The sequence below is a fragment of the Panicum hallii genome, chromosome 1, assembly GCF_002211085.1.
Source record: "Panicum hallii strain FIL2 chromosome 1, PHallii_v3.1, whole genome shotgun sequence".
In the NCBI taxonomy this organism is placed as follows: Eukaryota; Viridiplantae; Streptophyta; class Magnoliopsida; order Poales; family Poaceae; genus Panicum; species Panicum hallii.
The window spans coordinates 54740531-54753214 of NC_038042.1; the positions used below are offsets into that span (position 1 = coordinate 54740531).

Here is a 12684-nt window from a genome sequence, read left to right on the forward strand (position 1 = left end):
TGACCTATATTGAGCATCCGGTGAAGATTCTGGAGATATCGGAGAGAGTTACTAGAAACAAGAAGATCAAAATGTGCCGAGTTCAGTGGAGTCATCACACGGAGGATGAGGCTACTTGGGAGCGAGAAGATGAGCTGAGGAGGACATATCCCGATCTCTTTGCTAGCTAGCCTATCCGAATCTCGGGACGAGATTCCTGTAAGGGGGGTAGGTTTGTAACACCCTAAGGTAATTTCCTTAAATTCTAATTAATTTATTTGGGCTCGAATAAATTTTCCAGGGTTCTCTCTAAATTATCTCGTATTTAAAGTAATTTTATAACACAGGAAAATAAAATTTATCATAGGATCAAAATTGTTTGTGCATTCATGCTGCAGCATTATTTTTCTTGTGTTAAGGTTGTCGGATTTGAATTCAAATTTATTTGAATTCAAATGATGTTTGTTTGAATGAGTGGAGTATAAAAAAAAGGAAAAGGAATGAAAGGAAGCAGCCCAACCCCAAACCCTTGGCCCAGCCCAATTCCTTTTTTTCCCTCTCCTCTCCCTCACCCGCGGGCTCTCTCTCTCCCTCTCTTCTTTCCTGGCCCAAGCCACCCGAGGCCCAGCTCTCTCTTCCCTCTTTCTTCTCTTTCCGCGTGGGCGGAGCCCCGGCCCAGTTTCCCTCAGCGCCGGCTCCTTCTCTCCTCTCTCTGTCTGATCACCTAGGCCCGCGTGTCGGCGCCGCTTTTCCCTCCCGCTCGCGCACCGCTCTCCCCTCCTTTCTCCCGCTGCCAGGTCGGCCCCACCGATCGCCCCCTCCTCCCCTGCTTCTTCCCCGGCGCAACCCCCTCTCCGAGATCTCCGGTGAGCTGCGCTCCTCGGGCCCGCGCGTCAACGGGGCCGCCGCCACCCTACAAGAGCCGCCCAACCCTCTAAGCACTAACCCTAGCCGTCAAGCAAACCCTAGCGCCGCCGGCCTCTTTCCCCTCCGCCGCGGGTAAGTCGCACGCCGCCGCTCAATTCCTCACCGCCGGCGCGCCACGACCCCGCTGACCCTCCTTTAAACCTCCACAGGACCCCCACACGACGATCCGCGGTGACCCGGAGCTAGGAGAACCCCTGCAGCACCTTTCCCCGCGAGCGCCGTCGTCCTGCTGCCGCCGGTCGCCGTCGGGTTCCTTCCTCCGCTGCAACTCCGGGCACCGTAGCCCCTCGGTGAGTTCCCCCTTCGCGCTCTGGTCCTTTTGCACCAGCTGCGGTAGTCCCTAGCCGCCTGAAACGCCCGGAACGCGAGCGCCGCCGATGCGCCGCCGCCCCGAGCCGCCCCCGCCGTCGAACTCGCCGCTAGAGTCCTCCCTGCGTTCCTTTAGGGCCCTAGGTGAGTCACGCGTGTCGCGCAGGTCACGCCGGACCCAAGCCCAGGTCAGTTTGGCCCCCGGAGCGGCGGGAACGCCGAGCTCCGGTGAGCCCCGAGCCGCGCCGCCGCGGGTGTTGCCGCCGGCGTCGCAGCGCCGCCTCCCCCTCTGTCCCCTTTTCCCTGGGCCGTTCGATCCGAGATCGACGCGCCTGATTAGAACCGCGTACCCCTTTGTCCCGAACCGCTAGATCCAAATCCAAGCGCCCAGGTTAGAGCGTAACGGTTCGCCCCTCATTTTGAATCCCGGCCGCCCATCTCAGATCCAGCGGGGGGTATTAGATCTGAGGGAGGATAGAGTCCGGAGCGTAGGATCGAGATCCAACGGGTGAGATCCGCGCGTACCCCTTCGCGTAGCAGATCTAATCCGAGCCATCAGGTCATGATCCAACGCTCCAGATTAAAGCGTACCGGTTCGGCCTGCCGCTTTTGCTAAAGAGCCCTCGGGATTCCGGGAAATCAACCCGCAGTCCTAGTTAGTTGAGAAATAATTCCAGAATGACCCAGAATCTTGCGCGGACCCCCCTGGCTTCTCTGGATTTTGAACCCGCCGTCCAAGCCATGTCTTTTCACGTGCTAGCCCCTGAGTCTATGCTTTATTTACGTTTTAGTCCTCGGTTTTTGTCCAGAAGCCCCTGGAAGTCCTGTTTGTCTTACAATTAGGTCCCTGGATCCTGTTTTAAGCGCAGTTTTCGCGTTTTAGCTCCGTTTTAGGTGTTCTTTATGTGCACGCGATCGTTGTAACGCGTAGGATAGTTCTAGGCTAGTTTCATGTGCTGTTCTATTGTATTGGTGTACTGTTTTCTTATAGTTTGCTATTGTTTGTGCATGTGTGTATGTGTGGACTATGTTTGATGATCGTGAGTAGACGCGGAGCCTTTGGACCAGTACCAGGAGCAGCCGTCTTCCGAGCAGTTTGAGCAGCAGCCGGGAGAGTACGAGGAAGGCAAGTATAACATGAACCTCCTATCACTTTTAAATACAATTTCATACCGCATTTAAATTTTGTATGCCTATAAGGATTTCCTAGCCACTTTATATCCTATATATATATCCTTTGGGTTGCATTGTGGTTAGTTGTGTTAGGTTGCTGCGCTATAACACATTTGGTCCTTTTTAATTAATTTGATTAATGGTCTTATGCAACTTAATTCTGGAGCCGACCCTCTGTGCTGTGTGCTTGAGTGGTTTGTGCGTCCTTAAAAGATGTTTTTGTTAGAAACATGGTTTAGGGGGCCAGCACGGTGCTTAGTGCTTGGTTGGCCACTCTCCATAAGGACCGGTTCATAGAGCGACAACCTGGGACAACCGCGCAACCACAAGACTGGAATGGGACGGTCTTGACTTACTAATTAGGTCGTGTTGGTTCGGGAGTAACTTACCTGCGTGGGCAAGAGGGGTGGTAAGCTTCAATGGTCCCTGCTCCTCCGGCTTGGTCTGTGCTGTGTGTCTTGTACCCCCGGAGGTGGGCCCCATCGTTGCTGATCCAGAATCCTTAGCGGTTACACCTTACCAATGTGATCCTTTGTAACGGTCTCGTAGTGTGCTTGCTAGCCATCTCACCTAAGGAAGTGTGATGAACAACTAGCGTAGCTCACGACTTGTGGGTAAAGTTGTGCAACCTCTCGAGAGTGTAAAACTGATATATCAGCTGTGCTCACAGTCATGAGCGGCCCAGATCCTCTGTCTGATTAGTGGGGTTATCAACCTTTGACGAGGGCGATTCCCCGGGTGGTTTTGATTTGGATGGTTCTCAGTAGTTCTTAATTAATATTGATTAATCCTTATGCAATTGGGTTTATGGTAATCCATCCACTGGTAGTAATTAGCTCTAATAAAATTTGCCAAGACTAAAAGCTAATGCAGTTGAGTCAGCCAGCCTAGAGCCTCATAGTTTGTGTTATACTTGTTGAGTACGAGTTTGTACTCACACTTGCCTCTCTACTCTTCTGTTCTATTTCGGATATCTTCGACTGCTGCTCAGTGCCCGGCAACGTGGAGGATTACGTCAGCGGCTTCGACAACTTCTAGGCGTTTGTCTCCCAGTCGACGTCCCTGTGGCGCCCAGCTCTTCATGTATCTCTTTTACGCTTCCGCAACTCTTGAACCGATTCTTGATTCGGTTGTAATAAAATAATTCCTTTTATGATTCATTTACGATTTATATTCATGTTATTCGTGACATGTGTTGTGATATCTTGATAATCTGTTGTATATATGCGTGACTTGATCCTGGCGCATGTATGATTGCTCGATTTATGTTCTTATAAATCGGGTGTGACAAACAACCAAACAAATGATTCAATAGTTTCATTAAACAACAATGCAGCTCCAAAATTTATTGTTTGCTTGTGATGGTTGGTTCCAAGGAGTGGAGCAAAAGGCATCTCAAACTTATTTGTCTGAAATGTGGTGTCAAACGACACTGCATCACAAATGCATGCGTAATTCATGATAAACTGATCGTCGGCCCAAAAGAAATTAGCTATCCTTCCATCTTGCTTATCAATTTCCATGGCATAAAAAAAATGCAGGATCCTCTATCTGCTTGTTCTTCAGGTATTCCAACAATGTTTGCGTATCATTGGATTCTAGGTACTTGTTCCGCTCGCGGCCAATCTCATTGTTGCAATCCATCCGTAAGAAGGGAACTTTGTCAGCCCCACCATAAAACTGCTTCATAAACTCATAGACTTGCGTTGGCCTCATTCCGTTTTCCCGTATTTGAGCAATGAGTTGTCTGTGTGCATCTATAACATGTCGTTGGGACCTCAACATGTATTTCTTTTTTGGTGTGGCTAAAACATGATTGTGATCAAGTTCAATCTTTTGTACTGTCCAAACTCCCTCTCTGCTGACACTGAACTTAATAAGAGCTTTGCAACCTGTCCTTGTAGTGGCATGTGATGACCCTATTTCTGCATGTCTTTGGCTGTTACAGACTATAACTCTGCTATATATAGTTTTATCTGCTCGACGCTTTATGATGCTCTTTCTAATGCTGAATCCAATCATACCAGCATATGTGTTGTACATCTCATACGCATCATTCTCCGACGCAAAAGACATTCCGACTTTGGGAACAATCACAGGTGGTCCATCTTTATCAACAACCTATTGTGAAATTTTGTTTAGAATAAAAAACAAACATTATGATAATACAATTTAATTTATTACCATGTCGTCATCAACTTGGGTGTTTGCACCGACGGACAACGATGATGTGTGCGGATCAGCCACTGGTTCCATAATCATGGACTCGTTGTTCTGCGTCGTCTAGTATATATATGATGAATCAGATCGATAATAATTAGAATACAGGTCGATGGTAATTACATTACGTGTAAAAGAAAGTTTTATCTACCTGTGTAATCTGTTGCTCGTCGGTTGCTACGGAGTTTTCAGGCCCTCCTCCATCCATTATTGCCGGCCCTAGCACCTCTCCAAATCATCAAGGAGGATCGTCGAGATCCGATCGGCGGCGCAGGCATGGACGGGTGGTGAGACGGCGGCGGAAGAAAACTGCGAGGCGATGGAAAGTTCGGCTTGCAGACACGTGCTAGGGCCGGCATCGAGTAAATCACGTTAACCTGTGACCGAGCCGAAAGAACGACGGAGCCCCAACTGCAAGCCGAAGCCGATCGGAGTTCCAGTGCTGAGGATCTGTTTTTGTGGACCTGCTGATAGGGACGTGAGGGGCTCCATCGCTGTAAGTTTAGAACCGTGTTCCAGCCAATTCTTTTCCCGTTCCACCCAGCTTGCTACTCGCACGCACGCATGACGGGAGCTTGGCCGAGCTAAGACGCGCGCATGCACAGCACTACGGCCCCCTTTGGGAGGGCGGAGCCGGAGCCGGAGCAGGCGGAGCTGAATTTTCGGGCTCCATCTGGTTGCTGCACAAAAGGGCTCCGGCTCTCGCATCCTCATCGGCAGAAGTGCTTCGGTGGAGCGGACGTTTGGAAGGCAAAGTATCCTATGCACGCGACGCCCTCCGTGCACATTTGCACGCCTCAAATCCAGCCCGTCAAATGAAGATCCAACGGCCCGAGCACGTTTTGCAATGACACCCTCCCGCAGCTGTCCTTATGCTGCGAAACCTTTTTGCGAAAACCCCCCCGGCGCCTGGCCTTCTTCCCAGACGCGCCTGCGCCTATTCTCCCGGCCACAGAGGCGCCATGGCCCTGGTACCGCCGCCGCCCCCTGCCTGCGGCATCGCCGGCCTCCACCACGGCCCTTGCCGAGCACCACCTCCTTCTTTGACGGCCGCCGCCTCTGTCCCTCGTCACGGGCGACACCGGGTGCGCCGAACGCCGCGGCCACCTCGCCGAAAGGGGCTAGGGTTCCCGCCGCCTACATCCACTCCTCAAGCCGGGCGCGGCGCCTGCGAGGGGCTTGGGTTCCCACGACGACAACCACGACGACGGTTCCCACGACGACGCGGTTCCTAGCTCTGGGGGTTGGCGGCCTGCCTGTGGTTCCCATGGTGGCCTGCGGTTCCTCCCACCATGCCGAGCAAGCAGAGAACAGAGAAGAGAACAGAGAGGCAACTAGTTCATTTTTGTTGTAAAGAACTCTGTGATTGTAAGCAAATTGTAAAGAATATAGTGATTGTGCTAATGATTGAGCGTTTTAGTGAACAAAAATTGAGCCAATATTGTGATTGTGCTGATGAATTCATACAGGACCATAATTGAGCCAAAATTGAGCCAACATATGCAGGAAATTGTCATCTTGCTTATCTTTCTTCATACAGATTATCTTTCTTCAGACATATGCCAAGTACCGTATATGCTGCTTCATACAGGAAAGCTAGCTATGACACCAAGTACTGCAAATGCGACTACTCCTCTTGTACAGAGCATGGTAGTACGGGGAGTACCAGAAGGACAAAAGCACAAAATAGCACAAATGTGTCATCTTGCTTACATTCAGGCCAGAACAGAGCATAAAGTTCAGAATTATCATCTTGACAAAAGCACAAAATAGCAAAGTAAAACAGAGCTAAATTAATCTACTGAAGTGCCTCCTTCATCAACTTCTTTGCATTGTTTCCTTTACGAGGCTTCGGTAGTTCTTTAGCCCTCTTAATTCTTTTACACCTTCCCTTTGATCGAACATCATTTGGCGGATGTATTTGTATTTCTTCAGGAATTTCACAACCAACAAAATTCTCATATTCCTCTTGTCTTTGTGGCACAGCACTAAGTATCATATTGCCCAAAGAAGCATCTATATTCAAGACACTTGAAAGTAAGAAATTCATAGCATCATTCGAACTCTTTGCTTTTTGAATAGCATCTTCAACCTTGTTTCGCACCATTGCTATCTTTTTCCTTTTTTCCACTTCAATAGGATCTTTTGGCTTCTCGTCCAATACATTGCCTTCATCATCATACAAAATCTCTCTAAGGTAACATTTAAAAAAGATAGGTAAGTAGGATGTACAAAAAAGATGAGAAAAGTAAAGCAAAGTGTGATTCTTTTTTACCTCTTGCATCTTGTTTCCCATCTCTTCAAAATATAAGATGTAGGTAGTTCATATATCTTTTCACTTCTCAATGTCAAAATAATATGGCGGCATGGAATTCCTATCTTTTCGAATAACTTGCAAGAGCAACGGCCAAAATTATTTGATGTGCTCCACTCAACCACTCTATCCTTCATCGACCCATCATTAACCATAACTAACTTAACATCCAGATATTGTGTAGTACCTAGAATAGAGCAATGGTCTCTAGCAACAACCACTTCTTCTTGAAATATGTAGAACACGTTATGCGTGTACAATATACTTGCTTGTTTCTCCACATCCCATGGGGTACGCAAGAGAGGTGTGGTATGCATACTAACATTATCTGCCTTTAGCTCCTCATGTCGTTGGCATTCCAAAGCCGTATCAAATCTAAGCCAAAACTCAACAAAGCATAATTTTCTATGGATAAAGCGACTGAAGAAAGAATTAGAGCTTTCAGACCTTGAAGTAGTTCTTAGGACTCCTGCAAGAGATATTTCCATAAAGAATGCTGGAATCCATGACTCTCGAATTTGATATCTGTTAGCCAACCACTCATTGCGCTCAAGACCATAAGCGATTATGAGAGAATTCCACCGCATCTCGAACTCCTCTCTAGTTTCTGAACCCCATACACAATTGTTCAAAGCAGCCCAAAAATCCTTATCATGATTTATGGGAGGACCAACCTTCTCAGAAAACTTCTCCATAATGTGCCACATGCAGAACCTATGAATTGTATCTGGGAGAATTGTTCTAATTGCTGATTTCATACTAGCATCTTCATCTGTTATGATAAGCCTTGGTGCTTTTCCTCCCATTGCCTCAAGAAAAGTACGAAACAACCACTCATATGACTCAATCTTCTCATTTACAAGGAAAGCAGCTCCAAAGAAAATACTTTGCATATGATGGTTCACACCAGTAAAAGGAGCAAATATCATATTATATTGGTTTGTGCTGTATGTTGCATCAAACGACACCAAATCACCAAAATGACTATAATTCTTTCTACTTGTAGCATCTGCCCAGAAAATGTAGCGTAACTTTCCATGCTCATCCACAACAAAATCATAAAAGAAGGCAGAATTTGCCTCTTTCTTTCTATCTAATTGTGCCACAAATAATTGAGCATCAGCATCCTTTATTTTATCCCTGAGTCCCCGATAGTAATTCTGCACGTCCCGCTTCATGCATCCAATATTTTCAAATCCATCACTAACTTGTAAAAGTCTATATGCTTGCGAGGTACCGATACTAGCTTTGTGGCATGTGAATAAGGTAGTCTTGACTTTTTGACTGATTGTACGGTTGGATCGGAGGAAAGGAATTTTATCGGGTGATACTAAACCATGGTTATGCTCTTCAATAAAAGAAGCGATATAATACCTTTTGTCCTGACCCAACCTCACATATATGCGTGCATAACATCCACATCTTGTCTCGGAGTGCTTTTTTTGCTTGTTTGGTTCAACACGTCTCTTCGTGAAACCTTCTCTTGAACACACAAATCTCTTATTCTCAACCACATCACTTTTCTTGGCTTGAGCTCCAACACGAACCGAAAACCCGCTTTCATGTGCGTATGCCTTGTAAAATTCTTCCACTTCATCAAGGGTATCAAAGGACATTCCAACTTTTGGCTTGAGTCTCTCTTCCTCGCAATGAGGTAAAAACCACGATGACTGCAATTTGAAATACCAATGATTTATCAAGTCCAAGTGTGACATAAATATCATGAATTTCAACAAATTAATTTAGGGACAAAATTGCTCACCGATGTTGGACCTTTTTTAGGTGTACTGAATCCCCCACAAGAATCAACAGGGTGCAAGGCTTGATTTTGAACAGGGGTATAGACAGGAAGGGGCGGGGTCGGTTGAACCTGAGCATCGGCTTCAATAGGAGCGATGGGTTGAACGGGGGCAGGGCCTTCAACGGGAACATCCGCGTCGCCACTAGAAACAGGTACCCGTCGTGCATTCATGGCGTTGAGGAGCTCCATCATGCCCCCATGGGTAGGGCTAGGGCATGCCGGTGGCGGTTCTGCCATGCCGCAGCGGCCTCGACCCTTGACACAACAGGCAGCGGCGGCGGCGGGTGTAGTCCCTGGCGGAGGCGGCGCCGGTCACCGGCGACGGTAGCGGCAGGTCTGGACGGCGGCGATTGGTGTCCTTCTGGGAGAAGCCACGCGTGGGTCTGGGAAGAAGGCCATGGCGCCGGGGGGGTTTTCGCAAAAAGGTTTCGCAGCATAAGGACAGCTGCGGGAGGGTGTCATTGCAAAACGTGCTCGGGCCGTTGGATCTTCATTTGACGGGCTGGATTTGAGGCGTGCAAATGTGCACGGAGGGCGTCGCGTGCATAGGATACTTTGCCCGTTTGGAAGGGCTTCTGCAAGAGCTGCCGGCGGAGCCGCTGCGGAAACCCTCCCAAACGGGCTCTACAGCAGCACGAGCGCGAGGCCGGCAGTGCTGGCCAGGTGCTGCCACCGCGCCGGCCCGGGCGGCTGTGGCCGGCCAACTTTTGCCCGGGATAGAATCGCCACAGCGCCAACCAAACCCAATGGCCCATCATGACCTGCCGATTGAACCCGACGGGAAAAAGGCGAGGAGCAGCAACGACGCCCACTCGGGCACTCAACCAAAAGGCCCGGGGCCAGGAGGTCGTTCTGTTCTGCCCTCTTGCGTCGGGTTGCCTCGACTCCTCCAGTCCTACGGGCTACGGCCAATGGCGACTCTATGCCCTCTACATGCTCGCGCTATCATTTGCTTTGATTGCGTTCCATCTGTTATCTCGTTACAGGATGCGGGAGCCCTTTTGCTCGCTCCACTTGGTTGCTAGCTTTCTCATGCCGGGTTGGAGTGCAGAGCACTCCACTACGTCTCCCTCCATGATCGGACACGATCCCCGCAGCCACACTCACATATGTATGGAGCAATGAGCAATTCAGAAGCTGTATATTGAGCTAGGGCCTAGTGCTGTACAGTGGCTTTGAAGCATTAGTGAAAGATCATGGGAGATTATTTGCATCCAGAATTCTGACCGGATCAGGAATTATCAAAGTCAAGGGAGACGTGGCATTATTCATTCATCAATAACAGGGCAGTTACGCACACGCACATAAACAAAAACCGTTGAACAATGCCTGGTTCCAACTTTGGGTCCATTTTCTGATCAATCAGTATTCAGTAGTACTCCGGTTGTAGACTTGTAGTGAGGAAATGGACAGGTCATCGATAGCCATGCTGCATAGCGAAATACTCAGATTACTTACCGTCATGCATCCATAGTTTAGGTAGCTATCGTCAGATCAATCAGTAACAGCCAGGAAAATAACAGCATAATTGATCCATGTGTGCGAGTCAGCGAGTGCGAGTTCACATAGAGGAAGAGACAATCCACTGTTGCGTCAATCAGCCAGATACGCGCATGCTGCAGGTATGTAGCCAGAGTTACTCCTAGCACTTGATCATGGACAAACAGTCATGGTCTTGTTTATCATGCGCGGGTCGACATCTGTCTATCGCCACCAAGGCAGGCAGTGGGAGAGATTGACAAGGAACAACGAGGCCAAGTGGCTTTCAAATCCACCCATTCCATCCATTAAAAAAGGGAACTTTTGTGAGAAGAAGAGATCGACGCCCTCGTCAGGTCAGAAATGAGGAGAAGAGAGCAGTTGATGCAAAAGAGAGGATCAGATGATGCATGGTTCTGGCCGCTGGAGCTTTTGTTCAACGGATCGATCGCTTGCTGGTCACGGCGCATATGCAGGACCATAACGGATGCATATGCGACTGTGTTCCTTCTCTCTATAAAAAGGCTGGGAGCATGGCCTTGCCTCCAGCAGCAACAGGGAGCTTGCCTTGTAGCCATTCCAAGCACATATTCCCCTGCAGCTCACCAACTACCTTGTACTGCAATTCATCTTCTTGCAGCAGCTGCTGCTGCAGCAGCAAATCCCCCCCAACAGTTATATAGCTTCGTTAGCTAGCTGAAAGGCACTGCGGCAAATCCCATCTGTCTGGATATACATATAATTATTAGCTAGATACCACTCATTTAGCTGCAGGCGCCATGATTAGGGTGAGCATTACCGGTTACAAGTCTCCGATCATGGTGCCAGTGCTGCTTCTTGTCTGCGTCATCAGCGGCCTGCTTGCCTCGCCGGCGACGGCCGCGGCTGGGGGAGAGGAGGTGCACCTGGTGCCGGCGGTGTACGTGTTCGGCGACTCCACGGTGGACGTGGGGAACAACCAGTACCTGCCGGGGAACGCCGCGCTGCAGCTCCCCTACGGCATCGACTTCCCGCACTCCAGGCCCACCGGACGGTTCAGCAACGGCTACAATGTCGCCGACTTCGTCGGTCAGTTCAAGTCATCTTGAATTCAAGTGTCTTAAAGTGTTTTTGTTTATACTTTGTAGCCACGCGTGAATTGACAATGCACGGGTGCAAACTGAAATGCAGCGAAACTTTTGGGTTTCAAGAGGAGCCCGCCGGCTTACCTGTCGCTGACGCCAAGAACGAGTCGTCAGATCTTGAGAGGCCTCCGTGGCGCCAACTACGCGTCCGGGGGATCCGGCATCCTCGACACCACTGTTAGTACATCGAATTTGGTCGTGCCAGAACACGTCTTAGGAAAAAAAAGTCAATTCTTGATCATTTGGTCGCCATACTAGCTCATCTCGATCCGTGTTCTAACTGTCCTTGCACGCGTATGTCGATGGACCAGGGGGACACCATCACGCTGACGAAGCAAATCGAGTACTTCGCGGACACCAAGTCCAAGATGGCGGCTAGCAGCGGCGGCCAGGGCTCGTCGTCCGTCGACGAGCTGCTGTCCAAGTCCCTCTTCCTGATCAGCGACGGCGGCAACGACATGTTCGCGTTCCTGACCCAGAACCGGTCAGCGAGCGAGGTGCCGTCCTTCTACGCGGACCTGCTGTCCAACTACACGCGGCACGTGCGGGCGCTCCACAGCCTCGGGGCGCGGCGGTTCGGGATCGTCGACGTGCCGCCGCTCGGGTGCGTCCCGTCGGTGCGGGTCACCTCCCCGGACGGCGCGGCCCGGTGCGTCGACGGCGCCAACGCGCTCGCCAGGGGCTTCAACGACGCGCTCCGGGCGCTGCTGGCCAACCTCACCGCCTCCGGCGCGCTCCCCGGGGCGCGCTACTCCGTCGGCAGCTCGTACAACGTGGTGTCCTACTTCACGGCGCACCCGGCCGCCGCCGGGTTCCGGGAGGTGGCCGGCGCGTGCTGCGGCGGGGGGCGGCTCAACGCGCAGACCGGGTGCACGCCCAACGCCACCTACTGCTCCGACCGCGACGACTACCTGTTCTGGGACGGGGTGCACGGCACGCAGGCCACGTCCAGGAAGGGCGCCGTGGCCATCTTCTCCGCGCCGCCGCGGATGGGATTCGCCGCCCCCATCAACTTCAAGCAGCTGGTCTCTTCTTGATGCCTCAACGCAAGAATCTCGAGCCTTCCATGGTGATCGTAACTACTAGCTACGTAGCAGCCTAGCATTATTAAAGAGCTTTTGATTCTTTACGGAAAAATCAGTAGAGATTACAATGTAATGTAGAGGGAGCAAGGATACACAACATTTGAGTTCAGCGAGGCAAATTTCTCGCCATATACGCTCGTGAATAAACAGGCAGGTTGCAATATCATATTTGGGAGGGCTGGCTGGAACTCTGTTCACCTCTGTTTATTTCAACTGGCCCATTGAAAGAATACGGCCCAAAAAAACTTCTACGACTACGACTATACGTAAACG

General features: G+C 50.1%; 2 protein-coding genes across 2 annotated transcripts; one reads left to right on the forward strand and one right to left on the reverse strand.

Annotated features, from left to right (window-relative positions):
• Window positions 1–6406: 6406 nt before the first annotated feature.
• Window positions 6407–8100, reverse strand: LOC112898758 (protein FAR-RED IMPAIRED RESPONSE 1-like). Its single transcript, XM_025967046.1, has 2 exons — window positions 7370–8100; window positions 6407–6800 (listed from the first exon to the last, which is right to left on the reverse strand). Exons 1-2 carry the CDS (start codon window positions 8098–8100, stop codon window positions 6407–6409), a joined length of 1125 nt encoding a protein of 374 aa, XP_025822831.1.
• A 2823-nt stretch (window positions 8101–10923) lies between these two features.
• LOC112902441 (GDSL esterase/lipase At1g71250-like) lies at window positions 10924–12577 on the forward strand. Its single transcript, XM_025971523.1, has 3 exons — window positions 10924–11270; window positions 11373–11503; window positions 11638–12577. The coding sequence occupies exons 1-3, from the start codon at window positions 10982–10984 to the stop codon at window positions 12361–12363; spliced, it is 1146 nt and encodes a 381-aa protein (XP_025827308.1). The 5' UTR covers window positions 10924–10981; the 3' UTR covers window positions 12364–12577.
• The last annotated feature ends 107 nt before the right edge of the window (window positions 12578–12684 follow it).